The sequence below is a fragment of the Leguminivora glycinivorella genome, chromosome 8 (genome assembly GCF_023078275.1).
Source record: "Leguminivora glycinivorella isolate SPB_JAAS2020 chromosome 8, LegGlyc_1.1, whole genome shotgun sequence".
Lineage (NCBI taxonomy): Eukaryota > Metazoa > Arthropoda > Insecta > Lepidoptera > Tortricidae > Leguminivora > Leguminivora glycinivorella.
This window is the reverse complement of record NC_062978.1, coordinates 8042144-8056011: the sequence shown is the minus strand read 5'-3', so window position 1 is coordinate 8056011 and position 13868 is coordinate 8042144. Positions and strand designations below refer to the sequence as shown.

The window sequence follows — 13868 nt, the reverse complement described above, 5'->3', positions numbered from 1 at the left end:
GGGTGTAAATGAAACAACAGTTAATTAAATGTTATAATTATTATTCTCTAATTATCAAACTAGAATGGTAAAGTTTTGACTGAAACCACATTTCACACACCCCACCAGTAACCCCTCTTACTTCATATTTCCATAAAAGTAAGATAAAAACAATCATTGACTGTATGTTCTTTTATTTCAATTCATAACAATTAATCTACAATAAATTAAAGTGTTGAAGTTACTCTTATGATTATTTATTGATCATTTTCAAAGTCAGCAGGGTTTTTGCGGCTGAGCCTATGGTGTTCGCGTTCCACTCCCTCGTAAACCAGGTATCCAATGATGAAAGCTGTAACAAAGAAATATTTTCATTAATTAACACTTTCGAAACCGGGCTCTACGCGGCGCTACGACATTTTCGCTACATACGGGGAAACCCATGTAATCGGCTACGCTTCTACGAGCGGTGTACCCGACAGTCGGGTTCTTGGTAGCGAAAGTGTTAAATTAAACTATTTACTGCCAAATGCATGACCGAGTCGATGGACTTGAAGAGGGATATTGTAAAATATCCAGTTAAAATTTAAGCAATAATTTGGTATTGGGTCATAAGTGTCATTACAAATGGCTACACTCAACTCAATTACTTCAATTCACACAGCTGATAGGCTTCTGCCACCAACAACTTGGACAATCACATAAAATGGATATAGTCATAGGAAGAAAGGTGCTTACCACACAACCTGCAAATAATACATTTCTTTCGTCTAGTTCCAACAAACGGTTCTTACTACATTTACTAGTACTTACACTGTGCGATAACTTGCTTTTTGCAAATTTTAGTTATAAGTATTACATACAAATAATACTACTGGTGAGTTTGATAGTTTGAGATTTACGCGGTTCTTTTTTCTAGTTAAATAAAATTTAATCAGTCTCTATATTATATTTAATGTAATATTGAGTAAATATGCTGTGAAGGTATTAGATGTGGTTAAGTTAACAAAATAAGAAAAACTTACGAGGTGCAACCCTGAAAACGCTCTCACGGAACCTACGGAAGATATTGGGGAGGCCGTTGGAGATTGCGCCAGCATAAGCTCGTTGCTCATGGGCAGACAACTTGTAGGTTATCAAACCCCTGATTTTTGCAAGCTCTCCAAAATGCTTTCCCATTTTTGCTGTAAATTATGTAATTGCTACAGCGTAAAACCACACAGTACACACTGTGCAACCATAGACTAACTTATAAATCCGGATATGTCAAACTCAAAAGTTTTTTTAAGCGGTCTACAAACTATGGAGATTTTGCGGTTGAGCTGATCAGATCAAGTTCGGTCTGCCCGTCTGTTAGCATTATTAAAACGAGTTCACCGAGTAGCCAACGTCATCTCTCTCTTGATTGGCGTTTTGACACTTTTCATTTGACGTTTACTTGTGTTGAACATCTAAACGGTAAATACTCCAGAGTAATTTAAATTTTATTAAGTTTAAATTTAATATTCATTTAAAGAATATACTCTTCACTGTGTATTAAAATGTATGTTGCTAGTATCGTGTTCAAATTTTGACCGGCTCATTTCCTTCTAGTTGGTATGTAAACCGACGTATATTTACTTAGTGTTATTTTACCATTAGGTAGAACTCCGCAAGAGGAAGCTATGCTTAAATCCCACGTTAGTGGTAAATAGAGAGTTACTTACACATTCATAAATATCATTTTCCACCAACCCTCGTAAGGATACCCAAAATGTGATATAAGAAACCATGACATTGAGAACAAACACAAACCCCCTAGTCCTTTGAACCTCAGTTTGTGTGTGTGATTTTTAATCATGATAGTGAGTTTCACTACTAGATACACTAGAGCTTCAAAATACTAAGCCTTCTAGTATATTTGTATACCAGGGAAACCCATCACATCAATATCAGAATGGATCTTTAAACACATCAATAAATCTTTTATGTAATAAACATAGATTATTCTCTATAATTATATTATTTATAGATTTGAGAAATGTTAACAAGCAATGAAATGATCAATTCATTGATCTTTGTTTTCCTTTTAAAAAACTTTTGTTTTAGTTATGCCTGAGGCTTACCTTAACCATTTATGAATACATATATAATTTTTATTTTTAGATGAATTATATAAATATCAAGAGCACAAAACTTGAGCACTATGGATGAAATGAAGAAATCAATTCTTGCACCAAGCAGCAACAGGCGAGTAAATAATGGTAAGTTATCTATCTGTTCTCGCTTAAAAGCATTTATTCTGGTTGCATTTCCAACTGATGCTGTCATAACCAAGAGCCAACATTTTGTAGGCTAAAAGGTTCCAGCCTAGATGTTATCACTTTCTGGATTATCACATACTTGGAGTCTGTCTCAAGAAGATTCATCACAATCTCTCCCATTTAACAGGTTCAGAGTTTCTATCACATGTTCATGTCTGTGTATCACTCACATTTGAGTTGCTGCTTCTTGCAGCCATATGTGTATAATGTACACATACCTTTTCAGTAAAAAATTGTCATGATCCCAACACCCTGTACCAGACTATGGCTTTCTATGTGCTTACTGGCCTTACTGCATACGCATAGTATGCATACAAATACAGTCAAGGAACAGCAGGCGATGTGGGTACTATTCAATGTTCGGAAAAGCGTACGTTATTTATTTTATTATCATTATTAAACATAACTCTATTCCGTTTAGCATATATTACATACTTTCTTATACCCATGAAAATGATGACAAATACCCCAATGATGTTTTCATTTTTGAGTTATAAAATGGGTTCTAAGGGTACACACTGTCACCCACCGCACGCGGCAAGTAATCGCCGATAACGTTGATAGCTCATTAAAGCCTTGTTCATTTATACCGTGGCGCTCGGAACAAAGTGGCTCGCGTCGCGGCGAGCGGCGGTTCACACTTCACCATAAACATGTATTGAATTGGAAATTGGACGGCAACGGCGGCAGATTATGGCGCCCCCGCCGCCTAACTTACCGTCGCCGTCGTTACCAGTCCGCCTAAATTATACTTAGTTGTTTTCAAAATGACGGACAATTTTCTGAGCCTCGGTACAGACGGTAAGTCGCCAGTCGCCACAGATAGTTACCATTCTCATAGAACGCCGTCCATACGTTTTCACGTCACGTGTATAACGTGTATTCACTGCTGAAAGAGCCAAATTTAATCGCACTCGTTTGCCCCGACAGAACAGAAGAAAGATTGTTTTCTCTCCGACCTCTTTGATATCCTGGATATTTCCTTATCAGTTTGTCACATTTATGTCACATTTTGCCTATTGGCATTACATGGAGGACCACTCTTCACCACACCATAAGTGGTAGCTCTGTCTCAGTTCTGAACTGGTTCGGCTAGTAAAGTCCTGGGAAACGATGTGAAATTAGTTAATAGATCTTACGCGAAGTTAAAGATATAGAGATTCATAACGTCGTGTATAACCACAGAATATATAATAGTACAAGTACAGAAGGCCCACTGCTTTGATGTTCACCAAATGCCGCCTTTTTAAATGCCTACAAAATGATTACAAAGAAACAAGCCGCACGTGCGCAGCGTCGGACGATAGGGTTGCCTACGGATTAAAAAACAATAATACTCAGGTAAAATGGTACCAAGTCTTGGGTACTTTCTAGGTATATATTTAAGTCCCAACGTCACAAGCCTTATTGAACGTTTCCGTGGGACATAAATGACATAATCAATAGTAGATCCGTGTAAGATTGTCCTGTTTTATTAATGACTTTTATTTAACTAAGCATTATCAACCATTCCACACGCGGATATCGCATATAAACCTTTAAAAAAACTCTCGACATATAGAAAGTGCCAATGTGCGTTCCGTGAGAATGCGAGCCAACCCTGATTAGGCCGCGAACTCGCGGCCGCTCGCATGTACTTGTAGCGCGGCGACGGAATCGCGGAGTGAGCCGCCCCTGGTATAACGTACAGAGACAGGAGGCATACCTACCGGGTATGACCTTGTGCTTGCTTCTTCATTAGGCGGGTCCTCACAGAGCGAGTTATGCCCCGAGCTCATCTCATAGCGCGGCAATGTTGACGTATCGCGGCCTCTGATGCGCGTGCGTTTTACTTGGTCAGGAATTTGCCTCGGCAGGCAGGCCTACTTTGGACATTTGTCACGCGAGCACATAGCCTCGCGATATGCCACGCTTTATATAAACCCTCTTATTAACGTGTGGCTCTTGGTAAGTAAGAAATCAAATTGTTATCGTGCTTCCCTTTCTGAAACCGGCTTCTTTTTAAACAAATAGAAACAAATAGCTAATCAACAGTAGATAGGATATATCACCCTCCACATTGCGAAATCCATAAACAAAATCGTGTACACGCTCATACTACCGCCCAGGTTGCCGCACAAGACGATCCCTTACTACTTCGGAGTCCCACGCATACAGAGTAGATTCCAGAACCTCCTCCAGTAGCCATCTTGCGACGGGTGCCCGTTTAAGTGAGTCATAAGCCCCTAAATAAGCAGTCAGCACCTTTAGGTACATCGTTGCTAACACGTCTCACTTCTAGGATGGTGCTCTTAACACTCACATGTTATTTCTTGTAAAAAGTACACGGCGTAGCCGAATGGCACAAACTCTCACGAAACGGAACGCTCGTAGATATCTATCTCTATCGCCCTTGCGTATTGACGCGACAGAGCCAGACTACCTTTCGCGGCGTTTCGTTTTCGTTTCGCGTCGCAGAAATGCCATTTGGCTACCTGTGTAGATTAGATTGTATTTAGCCTTTCCTGATGGACAGCGTTCCACTATTATGTTCCATCCAGTTTCCTGCAAAGCGGTCTCCGCCAGTTTCCCCGCTCCTCGCGCCGATTTCCAGCTTGTAATGCGGTATTTTCATGAGTCTCTCCTCTTTAGCCACTTCCACCCCTAATCCTTCTGATGATAACTCCTACATTTATGTATACTGTATTTTAACCCTTAAATGCATGGTGATGTATATATGCATCATATATTTGAAGGCCCGTTGCTCGATATGTAGCTATTTAAAATCACATTTATTGCTTAATTATTATTCATTATTTATTATTATTTAATAAACAATTAAATAATATAATGATTTACTATTTATTATTTAAGGATTAAGATGAAATGGCAGAAAAGTGTGAAAAAACAGGACGATGGCGATTTTTAGTATGTGATTTAGGCTGATTTTTTCGGAGTTAGTAATTAGTTTATGTTTAAACATTTTATCGTAGAGGTTCCACAAATAGTGTACCTTTTTAATAGTAGTCATTTTTTTTAAAATAAAACTTACCAATTACAATATATTTATATAAATAAGATTTGGCCTATTTAACTTCTAACACTGATTTAGTATAAAAATCGATCTTAAATATTGTTTTTATTATTTTTCCCAGAGTCAGAAAACCATTGTCTATCACATATATTAATATCTCGTTAAAAGAAAAATTTATGCATAGAAGGGTTAAATAACAGACAGTAGTTAATAGTAAGCTACCTTGCAAACCTAATGGGGAGCTTTCGGCGGAGCTTTGTTCGTTCTACAAGCAGGTGATGGCGCTTTTCTACTCAAATATGGCGGGTAGGCTCTATAAACCTAGGCGTGTCTTAATTTGTATTATGTTATTTATTTACTAACCGAAGCATATAAGTTAGGCTCCCGTTTCAAAGTATATACCTACCTAGTTTCATCCCAGTCGCATCTCGGTATTATCGATGAAGGGATTTTTTAAGCACTCTTGAAATTTGAAAAGTCAGATGGTTACTTTCTTTCTTTTAATGTAAACATTACTGCTTGTGTTAATTCATGGGATAAGGATTCCAGGCGAACCTTATGCTCCTTAATAATAATTCTTAAACATGTAAAAACAAATGTCCTTTGGTTTCAGGATGTCTTAAATATACGAGTTTAGTCATATTAACGGTCCAGAATGCCATACTGGGGCTCAGTATGCGATATGCCCGCACTCGGGATGTGGAGATGTTCTCATCCGCAGCTGGTACGTTTATATGTGAACTTTATAAATATGTTAATTTTATACGTAAAAAAAAAAGATTCCTCCGAAAGTAAATTAATCTCAGTCCCCTTTATATGTTTTTAAACTCGTCATCTTTACCATTTACCCGAAGGCCACAAAAAGCACGCGCAAGCTCGGAGCGTGCGATTCGTGGCCGAGGTTTTAAGGCTGATATATTGATACTATTATTAGGAATTCCTTAACATTTTTGTGTATTTTTAAGGTTCCGTAGTCAACTAAGAACCCTTATAATTTCGCCATGTCTGTCTGTCCGTCCGTCCGCGGATAATGTCAGTGACCGTTAGCACTAGAAAGCTGAAATTTGGTACCAATATGTATATCACTCACGCCGACAAAGTGGTAAAATAAAAAGTGGAAAAAAATGTTTTATTAGGGTACATCCCCACGTATAGTGGGGAGTGTTTTTTTTTCATTGCAACCCTAACGTGTGATATATTGTTGGTTAGGTCTTAAAAATGAATAGGGGTTTACTACAACAATTTTTTGATATTGTTAATATTTGCGGAAATAATCGCTCCAAAAGTTAAAAAAAAAGTGCTCCCCCCTCTAACTTTTGAACCATACGAAAAAAATCACAAAAGTAGAACTTTATAAAGACTTTCTAGGAAAATTATTTTGAACTTGATCGGTTGAACAGTTTTTGAAAAAAAGGGAAACTACGGAACCCTACCCTGAGCGTGGCCCGGACACACTCTTGGCCGGTTTTTTGTAACTTCCAACTAATAAATTATTCTATTTTACAGCTGTACTTTTAGCCGAGTTAGTAAAGTTTATAATCTGCACTGTTCTTGTGATACACGAGTCAGGCAGTGTCAGAGGAGGCGCCCACTCAATATATGCCACAGTGATATTAAACCTGGAAGACACGCTGCGAGTCTGTGTCCCATCCTTCTTGTACATAGTACAGAATAATCTACTTTACGTCTCAGCGTCCAACTTAGATGCCGCCACATACCAGGTAAAGATTTGTTCAGACTTTAAAAAAGACGGAAGTTCTCGTTGTTTTTGATGCTTGTTCACCTTCGAACAACGCTGGCTTCCGACAAATCGGAAGGGAGCCCAAGTGATGTCATACCGTCTAAAGCATTCTGACATTTTTGCTGAGGGTGGCAGCTATGGTTCTCACTCAAAATAACGTCCACTTATAAAGAGTCATTACTAATAGCGACAAATACATTGAAGATGACATGACACGTCAATGACAAATCTTGCACTCTCCGATCTCCTTTTGACAGAAGACCCTGAGACCTATTTTTCTAACTAAAACCGAGCAACTGGGTTTTTCCTGCATTGTTCACTCGCGTGACTGGATAAATACTTAGCTAATGGCTTTCATTCCATTTTAATAATTATTTGACTTTTTTACAATCCAAAACTTCTACAATTGATGCCACTAGGCTTTGAATAAATTTAAAAGTGGAAAAGTACTGCCTTGGGTGAGACTTGAACTCCACCCAGTAGCCGTGAGTTCCAGTCTCAGCCAGTCCAGTTCTTCTCCACTTTTAAATTTAATATGTAATTATGTTTTCTTTTCAGGTCACATATCAGTTAAAGATTTTGACAACAGCATTTTTTGCTGTAGTTGTATTGAAACGGGCCTTGAAAAGATGGCAGTGGTGTGCTTTGGCGTTACTGGCCACTGGCATAGCGCTGGTCCAACTTTCGTCTGACACTGGATCGAGAAAAGTAGCATCTACGCACTTACCAGAGCAATCCAGGATTCTAGGATTCGGTGCTGCTTTAGCAGCTTGTTTTATATCAGGATTCGCTGGTATCTATTTTGAGAAAGTCTTGAAAGAATCGGATATATCTGTAAGTATTTTACTATTTATATATCTTATCAGAAAATCTTATCGCCACAACTTATCAATGTTATACAAATGTGTATTAATTAATTGTGTTGATAAGATTGAGATCTTCTCTTTCATCTGTCTATATCTAAATATAAAAACAAGTAGGTATTCAACATGTTTAAAATATGTAGCTATGGATATCGGATATAGGGAGGGCCAAAATACGGTGAACAACGTGGTAACAGTATTTTTTCTATTTGTTTCAGGTCTGGATGAGAAACGTACAGCTAAGTTTGCTATCGCTACCATTCGGGACAATAACTTATCTCCTGAACGAAGGCTCATTGAGCCACCTGCTCCGAGGTTTCGACGGATTCGTCTGGTATTTAGTCATATTGCAAGCCGCGGGCGGGCTCATAGTCGCCGTGGTTGTCAAATACGCTGACAACATATTGAAAGGGTTCGCTACTTCCGTGGCCATAATAATATCCTGTGTAGCATCTATGTACATATTTGATTTCCATTTGACTTTACAGTTTACTATTGGTACTGTATTAGTTATTGCGTCTATATTCCTTTACGGTTATGTACCCAAGAAGAAAGTCGAAGCTAGGACATCGCTTAGTGTCTAAAATTGAAAACCTAAAGTGCGTAACGTTATTTAATAGCTCGGAAGTCGAAGGTATAACATAACCTTTGTGTTAAGAAATTAATTCTGAAAATTAGTAATAAATGCCATTATTTAATTTTTACTTAATTATTACAGTACATCGTAAGTTTAACTTTATTTCTTGTATTTTTATGTATATTAGTATGAAAACAGGTATTTACGAGATTAGGGCTATGTATGTATGTCTATAACGATGTGTCTATGTCTCATTTCGTACAGGACCAGCATATTCGACTAATAAATGTTAGACGATTCTCAAGGAAATAGTTATTTGTTTTACAAGGGGGCAAAGTTGTTGTTTAACCGCACGTGCCAATATTAATACCCGAGCAAGCGAAAGATTCCAATGTTAGAATAGAATAGAATATAATAACATTTATTCGTGAACACAGGCAAGACAAAATACACATAATAACAATAAGACAGAAAATAATGAAGTGCCACGAAATGGCCTCATCTCAGCGTGTTGCTGGGGACTTCCAGCACTGATCTTCCGATGAGACCATCAAGTGAGAAAGATTCACGGAGGGCAACAGACAGAAGAAATGCAAAACACATACAAGAAAAGTGGTCAAACAGTTAAGTTACAAGAAAAATTACAACAGACTGTGATCTATATAAAAAAAAGTCCCCAGCAATTGAATCGCGAGCGTAGTGAGTGGTTCAAAAAATGGAATCTTGAGCGTTGCGAGGGTTTCAAGACACGAACGTAAAACAAACTTTGCCACCAAGTGAAACACAAAAGTTTTCACCACACCAACACGAACAAAATACTGACTATAAAAACATCAAACTAAATCAAATCCATCAATCTATTCAATATTTATGATTCAAAATCATAATTTATATGTAAATTCTACCAGCCAGCTTAAGACATCAAGTTAAAATTTGTATGAAATCACTTTGCAATCTTTTGGATAAAATGCAATTTAGCTATCTGTTTTCGAATAGCAAAGTAAGCCTTTACCAATTGGTGTGGAGAAAATACAATTGAAGTAAATTTAGAGGGCAGGACAACAGGTACCTATACTGTAGGTAGTTGTCGACATAAACAACTAGAATTTTTACACCTGAGCCAACTGGTGGCGTTAAATGTAAACAGTGATATGCCTCGGTGCAGATGTTTTTATGCGTTATCAAAAGCTATAAAATACGAATGTAATCTAAAATTTGCATCCATATCTGGATTTTATACGTATTTAATCATCCGTGTAACAATAGTGCGTGTAGCTTTAGATTGCTTTATAAATATCGACTACGCATATCGTACTAGTCAAGGTACTAAATATAGATGCGGAAAAACTGCCAAAAATATATATACACGACTTTATTGCTTACACGTTAAGGTTGTGGATATATATTTTTAGCACTTTGTCCGCATTTATATTTAATAAATTTGACTGTTCCTAGCAGACTTGTTTTGTAAGTATAAGTATACTATACACTATTTACATGAATGTACGATTTTATAGGTAATACTCCCCTCACAGAAAAGACAGTCAGCGTTGCTTAACTCAAGCAAACTTATGATCTCGAAATATGACCACTGGCATACCGAATCGTTCGAAAACAGGAATATATATAACGTCGAGCAGGCTCCAAGGGGATGTTCGTTTGCAAAAATAGCGCACCTCATTCTGACTTCAGATATATATTTTATAGATCCCGGACACCATATAAACACATGTTGCCAACCAGTTTTGTGGTCCCCTTCCCCGCACCCCGGCAATCAAAAATCGCATACAAAGAAAAAATTTTTTTCATCAAACCATGCCGTGTGGGGTATCAAATAAAAGGGCTTACTGAGTAGTTCACGAATATATAGCATACTATAACATTTATTACACTTCCTCTAAGATTTTTTTTGAAAGTTTACTAAAATGCTCGATTTTCGAGTTAACTTTAAACCACTATTGCTTGAGAAGTTATGAATATATTTTAATCATTATTATTTTAAATAATTAACAATATTAGTCTATTGTTTGCGAACCAATAGTTCGTACAGTGAAAAAGTTGCATGGAGGAGCGGGGGAGCAATCAAAAATGGCGAGTTTCGATGTTTCAATATGGTTCTTAAAATTCTGTTTCTGAGTGGAATTTGATTGCGGGACAATATAATTGACAGATTAAAGTGGGAGGAGGAAAGCAGGAGTAGAAAAAATATCTAAAACAACAGTTATACACAACGTTTGGCCACGAGAGAAATATCGAAACTCGCCATCTTTGATTGCTCCCCTCGCTCCCCCATGCAACTTTTTGACTGTATTAACTATTATTTTGTATACAATGGACTATTGTTAGTTATATAAAATAATAATGATTAAAATAGATTCATAACTTCTCAAGCAATAGTGGTTTAAAGTTAACTCGAAAATCGAGCATTTTAGTAAACTTTCAAAAAAATTCTTAGAGAAAGTGTAATAAATATTATAGTATGCTATATATTCGTGAACTACTCAGTAAGCCCTTTTATTTGATACCCCACACGGCATGGTTTGATGAAAAAATATTTTTTCTTTGTACGCGATTTTTGATTGCCGGGGTGCGGGGAAGGGGACCACAAAACTGGTTGGCAACATGTGTTTATATGGTGTCCGGGATCTATAAAATATATATCTGAAGTCAGAATGAGGTGCGCTATTTTTGCAAACGAACATCCCCTTGGAGCCTGCTCTATAGAGAAACACAAATGTGTTCACAGCATACGCGCGAGGAAAATACTAAGTAAAAAAAAAAATTAAGTAAAGGCATGGAGATATTTATGATTCAAAATAATCACTTAATAGTTTGCCTATTCAGTCAACTTAAAGAAACACATTTGTGGATTCAATTAAAATGCAATAGTATTGAAGAGAGCTTGTAAGCAAGAGAACACTTATTATTTTTATGCCATAAACAGGCAAAATCGATTGCTCTTTGAGTTATATAATAATGTTTTAAATCAGCTCTAAATTTATTGGTTTTGTGCCAGTCTCTGTAATGTTGTATAGCAGTAGCTAACTTGTGACATGAATCGGGTACACCCAAGTGATTCATTTGTTAGTTATCCTTTATATGCATAGGCACTGTTGCAAAAGTACAATGCACTTTAGATTGATTTCCCTGCATTATTTTTAGCGTCTTGTTTGATTATGGCAAATTAGGTATTTTAATTGTATAGTATAGAAATATAAACTCGTCATAAATACTTTTGAAGTACATGTAAGCATTAAGAATTTCAATTATACTTTGTTGTACAGTCAGCAAAACTGTTAGCCATTTTACTGATTGTACATGTGATCATAGTATTGATTTTAAATTAATTGATTAATTGTTTTAGTAGGTAAATAGAATAGAATTAAAGTTAAATAAAGTGTAATTAAAAGATATTATATATCAGTAAGGTATACTATTTATTTATCTAGTTTATGTACTTAAAAAACCACTATGAAAGGTTCATTAATCAATGAATTGGTGACGTAATTTGTATTTTTTTAATAATATATTCCATTTATAAAGAGTTTGTGACTTTTCTTTTTCTCATGCCTTCCAACCAACTGTCCAACTGTTGTTGCGGTGTGAGGGGGTTCAACTTGTAGTAATCTTTGGGTGGTTTGCCTTCCTCTAGACGCACAAAGTAGTGAGAGTACTTGTAGCGCACTTCACCGAGTCTGCCGCGAGCATGCCTCCTTATTCCTTTGATAACATTCCCCAGCCCAGAAAATGACTCGGCTAAAATGAAAAATAGGTAATGAAGAACATTATAATTGAACACTAATATATACAAACAAAATTAATCAGAAATTGTTTTGAAATATAATATTTTTTGACATTTAGTATGATCCAGCTCTGCTCAATGCACCTCTTTATTCTATTTATAACCTCTGAGAGCATCATACCTACCACTCAGCCACTTCTTCACTGCCAAACTCAAAGCATAAAAGTATAAGTAATATTTAAAATACATACCTATCCACAAATTACTCCTAAATTCAACATTGTGCCTAGTAACAGCAAGTTCTTGTGCCTCCAGAATAGCTTTCTTGACATACTCTGCTCCCTTTTTGTTGACAAAACTTAATTGTTTCACTGCTTCATCCACAGTCATGCCCCGCACCAGACATGCGATATACCATAGTTTGTCAGGGCTGTATTTTATATTGGTGATTTGGTGGCAAACAAACTGAAATATGAAAGTATCTCATATTAGACTTGAATTTAGAAATATTGTCCTAATTAATATCTTAACATCATAAAACTTATTAATTGCAATAAATTATGGGCTGGCAACTATTAAGCAAATTTAAATAAGGAATTTTCGAAATATTCTAGAAAATATGATCATTACAATGAGTGTTAAATAAAGAGTTGATTCACACATTTAAAAGGAGTGAATTCATTCTAATCAAATTATCATAGATTCTTGGTATGGGCTAAACTAAACGTTTTAAAGAAAATAGTTCATTGCACTCACAGCCGGGCGCCGTTCCTCTCCAATTTCCTGTGGGGGATACACTTTCCTATTGTGTGCCAGAAAATTCTTCGGCAAAGTAGATTTCGTCCATGCTAACGATAGGGCAGAAGTGTGAATGGAATTATTTTGAAAATTTTTAATCCTGGAACACAGAGATTCCTAAATGTATTCATGATTATGGATTTTTAATGAGTTGAAGTTGAAATGCAAAACCCCATAAATAAGATTAAACTACCACAACAGTCCCAATTAACTTAACCTCAAATTCAAATTGTTTGACAATGACAGCGATGACAGCTGAAAATTGACAGATACCAAACTTTTTTTATGAAACAACCCTAAGGCCCCCCACAGACGGGAGACAAAACTGTTTTGTCTCCGTCGTATTTGTATGAAAAGTTGCGTGCTTTTTTTCATACTAGCCCATAGACCGAGCGACGGAGACAAAACAGTTTTGTCGCCCGTGTGTGTGGAGCCTAACTGCTTTTTTTAAAGGGCTGTACAGAAACTGTGTTTGACAACTGAAGGTCCGTTTAGACGTCAAAATATTGTCTGAATAATCAGGTTGACGCAAAGGCCAATTTAAGGGCAAATTAGATCCACACTCTTTGCAACGCCGCTCACGATGTTGAGTTCATCGTGCTAAGCCATTGTCATAGATGTCCTGTTTGTATGTGTACGAAAAACAAACTTCGCAAAAGTTTGACCTCACGTGAAGTAATTCTAAGGTCGCGGCCACAAACTACTAAGAAGAATAAGGCTCCCCACAGACAGTCTTAAAAATTCATAATCTTAAAAAAAACTTGTATGCAATCTGACAGTTCAGATCTGTCAGTGTCTTGTCAGTGTCAGTTTGAACTGTCAGATTGCATACAAGTTTTTTTTAAGATTATG

The 13868-nt window shown here is 36.7% G+C and overlaps 3 protein-coding genes across 8 annotated transcripts; 1 reads left to right on the top strand and 2 right to left on the bottom strand.

The window, feature by feature from the left end:
• Nucleotides 1-156: 156 nt before the first annotated feature.
• On the bottom strand, nt 157-1224 carry LOC125228783 (cytochrome b-c1 complex subunit 8-like). Its single transcript, XM_048133462.1, has 2 exons — nt 1005-1224; nt 157-331 (listed from the first exon to the last, which is right to left on the bottom strand). Exons 1-2 carry the CDS (start codon nt 1156-1158, stop codon nt 237-239), a joined length of 249 nt encoding a protein of 82 aa, XP_047989419.1. The 5' UTR covers nt 1159-1224; the 3' UTR covers nt 157-236.
• Nucleotides 1225-1417: 193 nt separating this feature from the next.
• Nucleotides 1418-8903, top strand: LOC125228780 (UDP-N-acetylglucosamine transporter). Of its 6 annotated transcripts, XM_048133456.1 has the most exons (7): nt 1418-1575; nt 2125-2222; nt 4391-4492; nt 5909-6019; nt 6802-7016; nt 7595-7870; nt 8118-8903. In XM_048133456.1, exons 2-7 carry the CDS (start codon nt 2165-2167, stop codon nt 8481-8483), a joined length of 1128 nt encoding a protein of 375 aa, XP_047989413.1. In that variant the 5' UTR covers nt 1418-1575; nt 2125-2164; the 3' UTR covers nt 8484-8903. The 6 variants fall into 6 exon arrangements, with proteins under 6 accessions (XP_047989413.1, XP_047989415.1, XP_047989416.1 ...); XM_048133458.1 differs by lacking the exon at nt 4391-4492; XM_048133459.1 differs by lacking the exon at nt 4391-4492 and having other exon boundaries at nt 1419-1437.
• A 2991-nt stretch (nt 8904-11894) lies between these two features.
• On the bottom strand, nt 11895-13240 carry LOC125228750 (39S ribosomal protein L22, mitochondrial). Its single transcript, XM_048133416.1, is given in 4 exon segments — nt 11895-12232; nt 12470-12683; nt 12975-13105; nt 13108-13240. Coding segments are annotated over 4 exon segments (606 nt in total). The 5' UTR covers nt 13148-13240; the 3' UTR covers nt 11895-12011.
• Nucleotides 13241-13868: the final 628 nt, after the last annotated feature.

Bases quoted from the DNA above. Each gene is read 5' to 3' on its own strand.
- LOC125228783 (XM_048133462.1), bottom strand. From the start codon at position 1,158: ATGGGAAAGCATTTTGGAGAGCTTGCAAAAATCAGGGGTTTGATAACC. The intron at 332-1,004 runs GTAAGTTTTTCT...TCTTTGTTACAG, and splicing joins CGTTTTCAGGGTTGCACCTC to CTTTCATCATTGGATACCTG.
- LOC125228780 (XM_048133456.1), top strand. From the start codon at position 2,165: ATGGATGAAATGAAGAAATCAATTCTTGCACCAAGCAGCAACAGGCGA. The intron at 2,223-4,390 runs GTAAGTTATCTA...ACTACCGCCCAG, and splicing joins CAACAGGCGAGTAAATAATG to GTTGCCGCACAAGACGATCC. The intron at 6,020-6,801 runs GTACGTTTATAT...TCTATTTTACAG, and splicing joins GATGTTCTCATCCGCAGCTG to CTGTACTTTTAGCCGAGTTA.